Raw genomic sequence first — 17,004 nt, 5'->3', positions numbered from 1 at the left:
ATCTCACCGATAACCTCAATGCCATTGGGGCCTGTTCATATACAGCATATTGAAGGGGGACACAGGAGTATCAACTAAATGGATATCCACTGGATGTTTATCCTGTATGCCGCTAGAGAAGTTTCCCTTGAATAGATGTTGAAGCAAATTGAATTGAATGACAGGGTGCCCAACCTATGCGGTGCCCACAGGCGACAGGAATTCCAATATAGCTGGATGTATGTCCTGGTTGCCGCTAGAGGGATGACCTTTAGAAATGTGATGAAACAATTCAAGGTAGATGGGTCCTCAAAATTTGCGGTATCCACAGGCAACACATGTCCCGGTATAACTTAAGTGTTGAAATCCTCCTGGTTAGTCCTATTGTCCCAAAAAGCTGGTATAAGGCCAAATGGATCCGATGTTGGAAAGATAGGCAGTAGGTATGGGTGAAAGTCCCTATGTAGTCCTGACGCGTTTTGCTTTGATAAAGCTACACTTTGTTGCAGCAAAACGCGTCAGTCTACATACTTAAGTTATACCGGGACATCTGTTGCCTGTGGATACCGCAAATTTTGAGGACCCATCTACCTTGAATTGTTTCATCACATTTCTAAGGGTCATCCCTCTAGCGGCAACCAGGACATACATCCAGCTATATCGGAATTCCTGTCGCCTGTGGGCACCGCATAGGTTGAGGACCCTGTCATTCAATTCAATTTGCTTCAACATCTATTCAAGGGAAACTTCTCTAGCGGCATACAGGATAAACATCCAGTGGATATAAATTTAGTTGATACTCCTGTGTCCCCCATCAATATGCTGTATATGAACAGGCCCCAATGGCATTGAGGTTATCGGTGAGATTTTATGTTTTTATGTCACATCAATTGTGATTTATATATTCACATACATCTTTTGACACTGTCAATGTATTTTTAATATTTTTAATAACATTAAATATATTGTCTGTATAATACCATATGCATGAGTTCTACATGTCATTGAGTTGTGTAGCGCTACTACCTTTTCTTTGTATAACGTCAATAGGGCCGCCCACAAACGGCAGGTGTTCCTTCGGGAACGCCTCAGTTTCTGTAGCCACCCTCCTGCCCCGCCTACAAAATTGGGCGAGCTGTCGATCAACATGACAGATGATAGTTGTTCAGTGTGTAGGAATCGTTATGAAATCCGCTGTCCCTCTGGCCGGCAGTTTGAATCTCGGGCGCGGCAGGCCGACAGAAGCAGAGATCCCGGCAGCGGAAGCCCAACAGCGCTGGAAATCCTGATCGTCCGCAGGTAAGTAAAAACTAACCTAACCCCCTAACCCTAACCCTCCTTAGGGGTGCCTAACCCTAACCTCCCCCCCAAGTGCCTAAACCTAATCCCCACTGTAAGCGCCTAACCCTAATCCCCCCCTTCCCCGCTGCCTAAACCTAAGTCCCCCGGGGGGGTGCCTAACCCTAAGTCCCCCCCAGGGGTGCCTAACCCTAACCCTCCCTCCCCTAGCCTAACCCTAACCCGCCTGGGGGGGTGCCTAACCCTAAGTCCCCCCGGGTGCCCTAAACCTAACGCTCGCGGCGCCAGGCATCCCTCGATTGCGATGCCGGGCGACTGTCTCCCAGCGCCGGGAAAATGACAGGCATCTAGATATAGATGCCTGTCATTTAACCTTCGCCGGGATAAAGCAGTCGGGAAGCCGGCTGTCGGGATTAAGACAGCCGGTTTCCCGATTGCATCCTATCTGTTAGGTGTGTACCCAGCTTTAGCCTCGCATAACTGTTCTTCCAGAGATCCAATATTCTACATGGCTTTGATATTAGTAACTTTTTGCTATTGGGATATTATATGTAGCATTCCCGCTAGGCTGTTTTAGCGGGGCGCTGTGCCCTGCCCTCCTTCTGGAGAGCAAAAAGCACCCTGACCAACTTCTGGAGGGCAAAAAGCTCTCTGCACTCACCATGCAGCGCACCACTAAGACAGCCTGAGGGTGCTGTCTTCCCCCGCGGATCGCAGTGTCCCGCGGGTGGGGAAACGTGCGGTGAACCGGTCACGACCGGTGAATAGACGCTTGGCGCATGCACCCGGCATCTATTCTACCTGTCAGCAGCGCTTGGGGTCTGCCCGGCGTGTCCGTAAGTGCCGGCACACCCCCAAGAGTGACGAAAAGGTGACGCGTCTTATAGACACGCCCCCTTTTCAACGGCCACGCCCCTTTTCGGGTGTGCACGCGCGTGGAAGTGTCCTCTCTAGCTCCAGCGTCCTGCCTGCTGCTGGAGCTAGAGTGAACACTATATATGTGTCTATATATGTTTCCTATTAGACATGCCATACTGTTTGTTATATCAAATAAGGTTTTTATTTGTAGAACTGTTGGAAAATTATACATATATACATATTTAGCCATTATTGTAATTGTTTGGGATCATGATGGGGATGCAGCTGCAATAAAAAGTTACTTAAAAATGGCTAGAATGAGAATAATATGTTACATTTTCATATATTGCTTTATTGCATCCATTTTTCCTCTTTCAGTTTGTTTTACATCAACATTCTTAGTGGTTACAGACATGGGCTGTTGAATTACAAATTGATACATTCGCAAACTTACTGAGACTTGTACCAGATACAATTACTGAATATGTGATGCATGTTTTATGTGTTGCAGACTGAAGTTTGTGGCATGAGCAAGCACTTCCGCCTAGTGGCAGCACTGCCTTATAACAGTCCAAAAAATGAATATACTGTTTGTTTTTTTCTTATGGCGTGCGTGCAACTGCTAATAAATAAAATATGATGCTAAACTATGGGTAAGCCAAAACTGATCAAAACAGTTTGCTTGACTGCAGAGCACAAAATATTAATGGTGCGTACACATGGTATGCTCATTCAGCGATAACGATATCGCTGACTGATCGACCTGCACCTTCCCGGAGTGCTGGATGATCGATATCGATTATCCAGCACACCAACGACGGCCAGCGACCCGCTATCGTGCGTGCACGGTCGATGGACGATATCTTTATCGTCCATACGTGCCTGCGCATCGCAGGTCGTTGGTGGGTTAGAGGCACCGAAAAATGCACGTTATGAATTATAACGATATCATCAATATCGGTATCGTTCATATAGTGCATTTTTATCGTACCGTGTGTACGCACCTTAAGAACTGTTGAAGTTGGTTAGCTGACAAGTCTCTATTCATTCTTCAACCTACAGTAAGTTACAAAGTGTGTAGCCCACACATAATGCTAGTAATTTGAAATTCAATGCAATATACACACATTTTATTTGAATAACAATGAAAATGAATAGCCCAGTGGCTAATTGCAATGGCCAACAATGACTTTCTGGAAATCCTTGTGTAAATTCCAGTGTCAGCTCCGTGTGTTCTCCAATTCACTTTGTCTCACTATGTCCCAGGCAGAAAACATAACTCTAAGCTTACTGTGCCGGAACCATTCTGTGGATGATTCTCTTTAAAAATTGTATTCGATTATATATATATATATATATATATATATATAAACAATGCATACAAATTACTTTCAGTGGACATCCAAAGGCATTGGAGAGGATGAACAAAATCAAATATCCTTGTGACGATAATTACTACTATAACCGCATCTAGTGAAATCCAACGAATTCCAAGAATATAAACATGCAAACTGTGAAAATCTTTTAGTGTAGAAATAAGCTACATCTGCCATCATCTTTAATAAATATATACGGAGAAGTATAAAACCATAACAACTAGTGAAATGGATGGTCACAGTCACACAGTGAAACAATGCATCTATGCATATAACAGGTAGCCATTTTGTACACTGAACCAAGTACTTCCTAATGCTTTAATATTCTTAAGCAGCAGATGCATTTTAAGTGTCAGCAAGCTAAGGTGGTATAAGAAGTGAAATCAAAGATGTGTTTATTAAAATGTCTACAGTGCAAATGACATGTAAACCAGCAACATAATATTACATTAGAAAAGCAAGGCCAAAGGATTGCTATGAGATCTCAAATACCAATTATTATCCAGTGTAATTGTGGGTCTGGCATTATTGGGGGCAAGATATCACATCACTGGGGCTGTAAACATGTCTAAAGGGCAAAGGGAAACAATACAAAAATACCAAGGCATACTTATAAAAGGTATGTACAAATATATAGCATAACAGCTATGTCAAGTGTATACATTTCATTGTAGTAGCCATGGTAAAACAAAAATGTTTGATATAGCATGTCTATACAATATTTATTGTGCATTACCTGCATAGACACCCAAATATAAGCTGAGATCTAACTGCTCTGCATTTGTACCATTGCTATTGGTTCCGGAGGTAACATTCAGTTTTTCCTGTTCTGTCGCCCTAATAGAGGAAGCACAAATCAGCAACTCTGAAAATAAACACTTCAGCAAAGAACTGACATCCAATCAATAAGCTTGTAACATTATTGCTGATTTCCCTTGAGATCTATCTTTGCCATAAACGACTTAAGTCATTAAAGTGACAGAAAGGAGAATGGATTACCTAAACAAGCAGAATTTGTTTCATATAGAGAGAACTTTGTCTTTACAATCCTCACACTTCAGTGTGACAGCTGCTTGTCATCTATAATCTCTTTTATCTATCTGCTCCTTCCGCTATCTAATCACCTGACCAACCCAGCGGGCGGCCGACCTTCCTGCCGATTTAGTAAGCATAAACATTTACCAACCAGCCGCTCGTTATGTCTGGCTACACATCACAAGTGGGCGTGCATTTAAATTTGCCCACCCAGTTGTGATGTCATTGTCGGCGGTTCCTGCAGCCAGCATAACTGATTGCACAATATATTTACAAGATATATAGGGCCAAATGTAATAGGGTGAGGGTTTAGAAAATGTGAGAGTTTAGCAGTAAACTCTCACATTGATTGGGTTTTATCTTCAAAATGGGAAAACATCTGAATGAGATTTTAAATCGTGAGAGTTTTTTAAGTCTAAAAAAATATGCAAGTTTGCTCTGTTACTTTGTTTTTGGACTCTATTACATTATCAAAGTTTAAAAAGTGTCAGAAACTCTCACTTTTCTAAACTCTCACCCTATTACATTTGGCCCATAGAATCTACTGCGTTCTATGATAATGCTGCGGCTGATAGACGTCCAATTGAGATGCCCACTGACTGCGACGCAAATTGCACCATCAATTGGAAACTGTCCACATAATCAGATATTTCAGCAACCATATGATGGCTCAGAATGTCCATCGGTACATGACTGCCAGTGCAACTGCATCCTCCAACACAATCCTGCTCCGCCAAGCTCCCAGTCACACCCAGGAATGTCTATTGAATTGCATTTATTTCTGTGCAATTCTGATCCGAGTCCCCCACGATAACCGTTGGTAAATATGCGCAGTGCGCCTCGGACGCATGCACAGAAGTAAAACATTGGGCACTTGCATTCATTTCTGAATCACCCCCAAAGTAATAGATCTGTTTAATATGGCTCTTTATTATGATATTTCTGGACAGATAGCTGAAAATACATGTAGTCTGAACAATCGCTCTGGCCCTAACCATTGTTTGGCGAGTTTTTAGCCAATTTCTGTAAATTTTCTCTTTACGACAGTACCGGCCTCAAAACACTGAAACTCGCAGTCAATTTTCAAAATAAACCTCTAAACCGCCTTCTATTACATATGGCAACCTCCAGTGGAAAGTTGCTGGAATCTTACAGCAATTTCTGGTAAATTTCAACTCATGGAAAACTCACAACCTATTACATTCCTCTCTCAGTCAGTGGCTTCCTCATTGCCCCCTTCCCTACCTTACATCATGCCCCCTTATGTGCCGCTCCATCCTTGCTAACAATGTACACTACTGCACAGGTAACTGCTTCCTACATTACCAGCACACATCTCCTGACACATGTTATTCTTATGGAATGGAAAAATGAAGTTCTTTGGCCATAGTCACATGCATCTTAAAAATGTTTTACATATATTGTCAGAGAATTACTCTTGTTGACATTACCTAGACCCTGTTGTGTAATGTATAAATAAATATATTGCAGCCAATTATTCGGTTTTCTGAGAGGCGGAGAAGGCTACATTTGTACCTGTTTGACTCTTATTTTTTCCTTCTTACGGGGCCTATCCACTAGGTGACCTGAAAGACTGAACGTCTAGCGTTCAGACCTTCAGGTCGCCGAGGCGCGATGCCCGCACTGTACGGCGTTCACTGAACGTCATTTAGTACAGGAGCCCGACCTCCTATCATTGAACATGCCAAACCTGACGAGCGTCGTGAGGTTGACGGGCATGTTCAGTAGTTAGTCGGGGTCGGCAAGGACCCAGCGTGCACGCGCATCGCTGGTCCTTGCCAGCTATCCATTACCCGACTTTGTGAACAATGCGACCAAAACCTCCTGGTTTTCCAGGTATTAGGAGCATAAATTGTAATTCTATATGGTCTACACTAAAATTCCCTGTGGTTAACTTCTATCTTCTTATACTGAATAACTTACCAATAAGAGAGCCACCAATCTTGTAAAACATATGCAACCTAAGGGTACAAAATATAACAAATTACCATAGCTCATTTCATACAGCCAAACATGCAGAGTCTGCATTTGCTTAATGGGCAATTATAATATGTAATTAAACACAGTGATCACATTCTTCAAACCGATCCCATGAGGGTAAATACATGCTGGCGCTCTGCAAAATTCAATGTCTATATTCCTATGCACTCATATTCTTATGTGTTCACTGGCATGCTCATACTAAATACTGGCATGCTCATACTAAATACATGCATCGTTAGGTGGTAAACCATGCATGAGGCTGCATAAATGGGCGCATCCAAGCGGAAACTGGCAGATGATGCAGCTTTGTAAGAACCTAACCATGGGCCTCATTCAGAGATGCAACAGCCGCTGCGACTCTCTATGCTAATGCTGCAGGAGGAGTCTTGTGTAAATAGACATCTCCCACTGGCTTCTGTGAGCATCGGGTGTGTGTACAACTATCAGGCTCAATGTTTAATAAACATCTAACATAGTAGTACCAAATGCTAGCCATAGGAAAGTACTGCTACTTAATTAGTGTCTGATTTACTGGTACTTGTAATCCCATCTTCTTCTCAAATACCAATACATTAAGGGGCTGATTCAGAGTCGCACAGTGTAGCAACTGCTTTAGTCACTTTTGCCATAGTCACATCTGCGACTATATAAACTAATGCTATTATCAGCCTGGTGTTCCAGTGTGTGTCTGACTGTGCAAGAACTGAGGCCCTGATTCAGAGCCGGACGCTCTGACAGAGTGCTCGCTCTGAATCAGGGCTGGTCTTTTTTTTTTTTAGAACGGCCTCCTGGCCGCTCGCATTGCTGTGGGTGACCACCCACAGCTATAGCGAGCGGCCAGGAAGATGGTCGCGATGGTCAAGACCATCACGACCATCGGGCTTGCGACGAGACCCCAAGGGTCTCGTTGCCGCAAGCCCCAGAGAGATTTCGGCTCTAACAGAGCCGAAATCTCTCCCACTGACATCACTCGTGATGTCAGTGGGGCCGCCCACAAACGGAGGCGTTCACATGGGAACGCCTCCGTTTTGGCAGCGACTCCCCCGGCCCGCCCACCAAAGGGGACAAGCTGTCACTCAACATCGACAGCTCGTCCCCTTTGTTGCGAGACCCAGAGCGACGGAGTGTCCATCGCTGTCCGGGTCTCGCGCATGCGCACGATGGAGCCGACTCCATCGTGCGCATGCGCACCAGCCCACAATCGACCCGGTTGCGAGCGCACAACGCTCGCGACCGGGTCTGAATCAGGCCCTGAGACACCTACTTTGAGAGTCTTTAGACACAACCATTCAGTCTTACACCATCCCCATTGCTAGGTGCAGATTTTTCGTCAGAGTAAGGCTCCCAATGTGAGCAATTAAGCACCTGAGTTTGCAACCAGTTCAGCAACATGCTCGCAACACTCCCATAACACACCCATAAGATGGACCATCGCCACCTGCCAGTCACCACCCTATTCATTTCTGTTACCGTATATATCTCAATCCCTGTGCATGCACAATGTTGGATGCATGCACTGTGCGAAAGTTTAGCAACTTAGATGTATGCACAGTTGAAAAACATAGATCATTTGCGTAAATATTGACATTACTTCGACTTGTAATCAGGCCCTAAATTTCTAGGAAAAAAAATGACTGTACGCTTTACAGAAGTTACCCTAGTAGCTTAAAGACAAAGCCATGCAACCAATGTATTATCAATAATAACAGAGAACTGTGAATTCATTTTATTATCAAAACTCATAACCTTCACAAACCTGTGAAAAGACATTCAGCAGGAAGAGTACAAAAATTATCATGTAGCTGGATCCAGACAGGAAATATTTCTTGTACACCTTGAAGCCCACAGTGCCCTCTGAGCGACTCTCTTCCAGAACTGCCGTCAGAACAGGTTCCATCTGCGAATAAGAACACAAGTCACCAGGTGGAGAGAGACTAGACAAATGATATATTCCCAATAGAACGTATATTGAACTCGTCCTCTTTTATAAAATAAGAAACTGGTAGGTGCTATTATGGTTATATTTTTATATCTCCAACACTCTTCCTGTGAAAACAGAGCAATTTATTGGACTCACTGGTAAAGAGTCTGTAGCTCCTTCTTTGTGTGACTGCACTGAAGAGTCCTGAGACCAGACTGACGACTGAGAGAAGGTTCGGTTCCTGGACGACTTTATCAGCGCTCCGTCTTGATTTGATGACTGCTCATCATCTCCGCTTTTCAGTAGAGAGGCAAAGTCGACACCGGATTGGAGTAGCTCTGGAAATGTTCCCTTTCCTACCATCTGGCCCTTATAATCAGTAATTACACACAAGTTTCACATTTTACTGTGTACCACTCTCAGAAAACATTCAGAACAGGTTTAACACATTTAGGCCTATATTCAATTAGTTTCGCACCCGCGATACTTTTTCGCATGCCGGACTTTTCGCCTATATCGCGTATTTTAGCCACGGAAACTTATCATGCGCATACCTGCAATTCGCCCTATTCAATTCCAAAAGACGTGAAACGGAGACACGCGAAGTCAGAACAGGCGAAAAGTGGTGTCTGAATCGTGGAAATCATCCTGGACCCCCAAAATGATGCAGAAACATTGGGGGTAAATGTAGTAGTGCCCGATTAGCCCTAATGAAACAGTTTGGGGTACTTAAGTTCGCACAATTGCCACTATTTAACATCTTTGCACAAGTGGCAAAGAATAACAAAGTAGTATTTTTTTGAGAAAATAAGTAGTCCTGTCAAATTTAGGGTACTTGAAAATAGGGGCAAGCATATTTGAAAGTTACTAAAATGAAGTTATAAGAAACTTAAAAAAACGCACCTTCAGCAAACACCTGCAATCAAAAAAACACCTCACCCCTATTTGCAGACCCCTGAAAAGTCTATTTAGCTAGTTTTTAAGTTTGTACCCCCACTTTGCACTTAGTGCTTTTTTAGGGGTGTACCTCAATATTTTATAGGGTTTTTTTGATGCAGTTATCCTTTGGTGGGCTGTCCCAAAGGTGCTGAGTGGTTTCCCCACCTTTGCACCCCAAAATAGCGATTCTGCACTATTTTTCTCCACCTATCCAGTGGCAAATCTTTTTCGCCTGTAAATTGCATTGCGTTTTCGTGTACGCGATAAATGTTTGCAATTGAATACGGAGATAAGTTTAAGCCTGCCGATACTTTTGCGCGGATTCCGACTTTTCGCGGCTAAATGAATATGGGCCTTACATGGTTTCCTTGTGTTTAATAGAAAAACCTATTCACCCGATGGGCACAGCATTGTAAAACAAACTTCCATAGGGTGGTAAAAGGGGTACCAGCCACTAGTGGCACTATCATATATAAAACCATATTAGAAGCATATGGATGGTAACCATTCATTCATTGTAAATGTACATGAGGCCGATAGCAGAATGGTAAACCTTACCCATCAGTGGGTAAATTCCACCAAGTGTATCTACAACATCTGCTCAGTGACAATTTCCATGTAAAGAGGAGCTTACCTCCTTCAGGATAAGAATTTGCTTGGCTGCACTCAGGTACTGTAGCTGATGGGTCACCAAAATGCAGAGCTTTTTACGTAGTGCCTGGCAGATACACCTGGAAGACCAACCATTACATATCTGTCAGTAATAAGCAAAAACATTGCTGCATTTATACAACAGTAAATAATAGGACACAAAAAAACATCTGCACCAGCTCAATATTTCAGTTTTCATCCAATTATTAAACCATATTTAAAAATATTTTTTGAATCCAAACTTTAGTAAAATTAAAATATGAAATATAAACAAGAGAGCTATGTCTCTATTATTTGTTCTTGGAATGTATAACTATTTCTCCTGCACATTACACACTCAATATAACCAAGAGTGACATTGGTTTGGCTGAATCTTCAGCACTTGAAGAACCCAAATTGTGCAACAGAAAGGGATTTGCATGAATCTCAAGGTGAATCCTAGATTGGGCTCATCTGTCTAACGTGTCTGCCAACTAGTAACCCAGGGAGAGGAGCCCTAAAGAAGCTTCCTTTCAGGCATCCTCTTACCATTTCCCAACAGAAAATATACATTATAATTAAAAATTGGGAAACAAAGGGTCTCAAAATAGGATTTTCAATTATGCGTTACTACGTACGCATTGTAATTGAGTAGCTGAGCAATCAGTTCACATTAATAATGACACCTATTATAGATAGATCAAGGCTTTATTCACAAACAGTGGAAGTGCTGAAGGACACTGAATTCTTGTACTTAATATAAATGTCACTGACAATCTCTGGATGAGTGAAGGCCACAATGTCCCCTTATGCAGAGAGCCCATGTCAGGGCCACACACTTGTTGCTGTTAAGGGGAATTGCTTTTAGAACACCATTGTCCTTGTGTATGAAAGCAGAGCTTCAGTAAAAGAATCAATAAGAATTCATATCTATTGTAGAGGACAAAACTAGGGAAAAAAAAATGTTCTGTTTCAAAAGGACTTTGACAGATTGGAGATAGAGAACATTTTCAGCCGTCTCTCGCCTCACATTCTGATTTTATAAATATAAAAAAGAATGGGATAAGAAGCTGCTATGCCTTAATTTAAGCGCTTTGTTTGACACATTTCATGTGCAAATTCTTACAGTATTGCTGAACCGATAAATGTTTTATATCCCTGGGCCTAGACGGGTAACAAATGCATTCTGTATAGTGAATATGTTTCACGGCATAATCAAGGCATTGAGCATCAGTTCACTTTGTGGGAATGTGAGAGGGAAACTAATCATCAAAGTAACTTTCTGAGCATTGTCATACACATCCGAAATCTTCTGTCTGCGTCAAGAAAAACAAATGTCTGAATTTATTTAGATAACACTGCTGTTAGATGGGACAACAATAACATCAAAGAGGGCAACAGAAATTGTGACCAGAGGCAGAGACAAACTTTATTAAACAAACAGACTAGAGAGAGCTAGGATTGTGCACAAAAAGAATGACAGATATTCCGCCAGGAAAACAATTTATATACATACACACAGTGTTATGCCAGGAATCGGATGCATCTGCATTCACAGTTTTGCTTGGAAAACATGTACCAGTTGCAGGTCTGGTGCACAGTTTCTAGGCACTTTAGGTAAAGCTCACCCTGCCACCCCTGCTATTCCAATACCCTCTTCCTAGCCCCTCACACACACACACACACACTTCACGTTTTAAATTTAATTCAATTTATTAATAAGAATGCATTTGTACATGTATGACTTGGACATGCGAAGTACAATGTGAACCCAGACATGGGCTTCAAGTTCCATTTAACGAAAGTGAAGATGGTAATAAAAAATAGAAAAAACAAAACAAATTTATTCTACTATATATGTGATAAAAAAAATGGAAAAAATAAATAAATAGAAAAAATGATATAATCTACTGTGTGGGTCTGATTTGCACAATGAGGTACACGCAGCAGCGACTATTGGTGGTTGTCCATGTGCGATCTTATGCAAATGCTGTTACAAACTACTGTGCGGCCAATGAGCAAGGACTGAGATGCCCACTTTTAGCCATGCATGCTGTAATACCGATAGATGCATCCTTATATGCCACAATCAGTCGCACCATCGAAACTTGCACCTGCCCTATGGTAGGCGCAGTATGTACATCTGACTATGGCCTCCTATGCCTGTAGCTGTGCGCCTGTGAACGCAGCCAATTGCACTGCCCACAACACTCCCATAACATGCCCACTGGACGAGCCATTTTTGTGTGCATTTCTAGCCACTGCCCACGAACGCCAATCACTTTTCCAGTTTCACTCAAGCGCAGTGTGGCTCTGAATCAGGCCCTAGATGTAATTTCAAAGAGTAGACACAATACATAGATAAATGAAGCTGCCCGTGTTACTGCCACCCTAACTGCGTATAGATGTCATTTATTGGGATTATAATATTATATAGGTTTTGTTATTTCTATCACCAAAATCTTTTAGGGCATATTTAACAAAAAAAAGAGTTGCCAGGGCAGGTGAGCAATGCTCAATTTCCCAATGACATTGTCTGGTAGCAGTAACCACCCGGCCAGTCATGGGCTCTTTGGCACAAATGCAACCTGGTCTTGGGCTTCTAGGTACTGATACAATGAAAACTTTAAATCTGCCCCTAAATGTATTCTTTTTGAGTGACATGCTGCTGCAGCCTCTTTAGCATCTTTTGCCATAGTCGTATCTGTGACCATATACTTATTCTAGTATCTGCCCTTCCCCTGGTGTATGAATGTGCAAGGACTGGGATGTCCATATTGATCACTGTAGATGCAGTAATACTGTTTGCCGTGTCTTCAGACACAACCATCCAATCTTGCACTAGCCCTATGGAAGGTGCAGATTTTCAGGCCTCCATAGTGAGCAATTAAGTGTCTGTGTACACAACTATTTCAGCAACACACCTGCAACACTCCCATAACACACCCATAAGATGGTCCATCTTCGTGCACCTGAATAGCCACCTCTCTGTCACCGCCCAGGAACGGCCAATACATTTTCAATACATTTCTGTATGCGTGTGTCTAAAATACAATGGAGACACATGTGCAGTGTGACTAAAGCTGGGTACACACTATATGATGTATAGCATGATATATAGTTCCAACACGAATCAGAAGCATGTCATACACATTGTGCCATTGTACACCAGATTGTACATTGTGTACGCCGCGCATGATGTATCGTTACATCACACCATCATATGGTGCGTACCCAGCTTTAGACGCATGCGCAGTAAAAAAACAATGACTCAACTGCGTCCGACATCCACATAGCATGCGACTAAGAATAAGGCCATTAATAAAATAACATTACTTTCCTCTGTAAAACAGAATTATTACGTTGATTTACTTTTCCATTTATTTTAACTACATAAATGCTTATTTGTATCACTATTGGTAATCCATGTGATTTATCTGCAGTCTAGTTTATTATAGTCTACTCAATCTTGTTAAACAAATAGATTACGTAACCTTTTTAAAAAACACACGCCTCCATGGGCAATGCTTCCATAGAACACCTTAAGGAACATAATCACGTGTGCCATGTTTCTATTATCCTTACAAATAACTAAGAATCAAAGAGGGCATCATGTGCGCCATGGGAACGGCATTATGTTCGCCATCTAGAAGGCCATCAGACATGTAGATTCACACAGAAATTAGTTTCTGGAAAGGCCAAGTGGCAGCCTGTGCAGTATTAGTATGTGTATACTTGTACTGCTCGTACAAATGTCTGCACAGATACGGGGACAAAATACCCTCTGACCACCTGCAAGGATTATAAGGCAAACCTAAACGCCACCTGCCACAATTCCAGCTGCCAGCTCCATCAATAATGGTCAAGATCAGCGCTTGTGTCCAGGCAAGAGTCCACCAAGAATCAGGATCTCATCCTTCCACATTTCTTTATCTGCCTCATGCTCAGAGCCGTAACTAGACTTTTTGGTGCCCTGTGCCAGAAAGAGCATTGGCGCCCCCCTCAGTTTTCAAAGGGACATAATGCACCCAAAAAAGGGCCATGGGTTCATTGGGAAGGGCCAGGGAAGAGATAGGGGAGGCCAGGAAATGCTGGGGATGAAATTAGAGGAAGCTACAAGCAAGAATAATAATAAACAGAAATTTGACAGGCCCAAACAGCGCCCCCTCACCTGTGGTGCCCTGTGCGATGGCACCGGCCGCACTACCCTAGCTATGGCCTTGCTCATGCTTCCATGTGTACTACACGCCAGACCTTTTCCAGAAGGATGGTTGGGATGGTGACACTCTATGATGGCTGATGCATCCATGTAACATCGGGAATGGAATCAGGAACGGCATAAGGCATCATTGTATATGTGCTGTATGCACAAATAAGGTAAAACTGCTTGAGAAACTACAAGCAATGTATGCCATGCCCTAATCCCACCTGCCAGCTCCAGCCACAAAGGGACAAAAAGTTATAATGTGTGTGTGTGTATATATATATATATATATATATATATATACTAGAGGTAATGATGTGATTAGTGTGGTTTTATCCATTGCTGACCTCTGGAACACACTCACTGTCACACAGAAATGACCAAACTGAATTATGATGGGGAACCTGCTGGCATGCATGGAAGAGGACATGGGTTTATAAATTATGCCTGACTACCAGTATGGATCTTGTATGTAATTTATATTGTTCTGGGTCAAAATTGTGCATGTAGTATGTGGATCACTAATAATAACATAGAGAAGAACAAATATGACTCTAAGATGATCACAAGGACTGCCATCTCCCAAATCAAATATTGTCTAGAAATAATATATATATCCTAAAGGTGCTGATGTAATAGAATAGAATATATTATATGGGCAACTTAAAATCTGTCACCATAGTTGCGTTGTAGAAACAGAAGTGAGGCCATGCCCCCTTCCATACCTCACTGGCTACCAGGACACAGCCCACCCCCACCACCTCCCACCAGAGGAAGAAGGTGAAGGTCTTGAGGGAGAATAATGAGAGGTGGATGAGCTGGAAGCAGACAAGAAGACTGAGGAGGGTCCTGCTCATGAGAAATTACAATCTAGCAGGGACTGACAGTGCTGAGACAATAAATACTTCATTTAGAAAATAAAACTAAATGAGTTATTGTGTACTGCAGGTACAACTCATAAGCTTCTGAGAACACATGGGAAAAGTTTTAGAACTGATTCGGAAGTTACTCACCTCATTTTACATTGGACTGTGGAATTTCACACATTTATTTTACGCAGAATTTCTCCATAAGTGACCCTATAATTTTTGATCAGCCCGGAAATCCAACAACAACATAGCAGAATTTGGTGTCATAGTCGTCACCCTAGTGTTGCAATATGCAGAATTTACAGATCTATGAAAGAGCTTGTTCTGCGGCACAATTTGTTTTGCACAAAATTACTCTGCACCCTCATTCCTCTGTGTGCACAAAAGACTAGGAGGAGCTACAAAAATGCCAGCCGGATGTACGCAGAAAAATATGGCTGCAAAATTTCAGTTGCATGCTTGTATTTTGAGTTTTAAATATTTTAAAATGCATATAGCTTGTAACCTGGCACGTAAGTATTTCCATTGCAAAGATGCAGTGGTCACTGTTATCATCACAAACATGGGAAATTACACCTTGCTGGTGGGATGTGTGAAGACACACAGCCCAAAATTCATATTATAAGGATGCATATAAATCAAAACAGGATATATTTATAAGGGGCATGGTTGAATTTCATCTCCACAACTTAGCACACTCAACTTGAACACCTCGATCCACCTCGCCAAGAGCAAGCGGCCTGATTCAGCAAGGAACGCAGATGCAAATGCAATAGCGATTACGTACACAGTTCAACTGCGATAGTATGCTAATCCATTGCGATCGCAATGTAATCTCAGCACTACATAAGGACGCCCACTTTACCTTACACACATCCGTAATGTATAGCAGGACTGCGAAAACATCGGTACAATAGAGTACCATCGCAGTCTCACGCACACTTGCATAAGCCCTGACCTTCCTCAGAGATCGCTAACTTCAGCGCACGCTATGGCTATGTGTCCTGAGCAGGGCATCGTAGTGGATAATTTATGCACGCCCCTGCAACGGCCTTCAAACGTATTGGCACCCACAAATGGCACTTTGTCAATCACTCTGTGATGGGTCTGCGTAGCAGCTGCGATCAGACTCGATCGCAATGACTAATTTGCGTACACGCACTGCGATGCATGCGCAGAACGCAACAATCGGCCGATTGCATACGTATTAGCAACTTCATTCCTTGCTGAATCAGGCCCTAAGTACGACTGCATTCTGGTACACAGGAAATACATTTACATGTCCCAACATATTTATATCCTACTTTAAAATAAGGTTCTAATTTCCTTCACTTAAGACTGTGTTTACACCTGCAGTAGGTGGCATACATTATCCACATTGCAGTTAATGTGTTTATAGCAGGGCAGTGCCAAATTTATAGTAGGACACAGCGAGCAAGAGCCAGGGGTGGATAGGTGAGGGTGAAGAGCACTTTTTTCATGGAACAGCTTTTATATTTCATTTATTCCTTTCTTTTTTTAAAGAAAACAAATAAATGTAACTAGCATAATGCGCAAAGACTCAGCGCCAGTCAAGATCAAACATAGATAGTGAAACTGGAAGAGGTGCAGCTGTTCAGCCAAATGGCTGGATCACTTCTGGATAAAATGGGTCATTTATGATTACAATAAGCAGTGTCGTAACAAGGCTCCGGAGCACTCTGTGCTGCCCCTGCCCCCTAAGCGCATGACGTCGCCAGCGCCGGAAAGTACAGCACTGCCCGGACATCATGAGGACGCTCCAAGCAGTTGTACAAACTGGAGAGTGCATTAATCCAATGGACGTTCTAGGGTGTCACTGCCGCAGCACTGCTGGCTGAAGGGTGCCGTTCCTGGCACCCTGCTAGCCAG

At 42.6% G+C, this 17,004-nt stretch overlaps 1 protein-coding gene across 4 annotated transcripts in view; it reads right to left on the bottom strand.

Annotated features, from left to right (window-relative positions):
- ABCC4 (ATP binding cassette subfamily C member 4 (PEL blood group)) overlaps positions 1 to 17,004 on the bottom strand; it is a 392,497-nt gene that overhangs the window by 213,831 nt on the left and 161,662 nt on the right. For all 4 annotated transcript variants that reach the window (XM_088458987.1, XM_088458994.1, XM_088458999.1 and 1 more), the window contains 5 exons: positions 10,046 to 10,142; positions 8,629 to 8,841; positions 8,308 to 8,448; positions 6,492 to 6,529; positions 4,249 to 4,349 (listed from right to left, as the gene is read on the bottom strand). In XM_088458987.1, coding sequence (XP_088315113.1) covers positions 4,249 to 4,349; positions 6,492 to 6,529; positions 8,308 to 8,448; positions 8,629 to 8,841; positions 10,046 to 10,142 — 590 coding nt within the window. The remainder of the gene's footprint in view (positions 1 to 4,248; positions 4,350 to 6,491; positions 6,530 to 8,307; positions 8,449 to 8,628; positions 8,842 to 10,045; positions 10,143 to 17,004) is intronic.

This window comes from Taudactylus pleione, unplaced genomic scaffold, assembly GCF_031769625.1.
Source record: "Taudactylus pleione unplaced genomic scaffold, aTauple2 ptg000041l, whole genome shotgun sequence".
Taxonomy (NCBI): Eukaryota; Metazoa; Chordata; class Amphibia; order Anura; family Myobatrachidae; genus Taudactylus; species Taudactylus pleione.
Note: the sequence above shows the minus strand (reverse complement) of the source record. Positions and strands in the feature narration are given on the sequence as shown.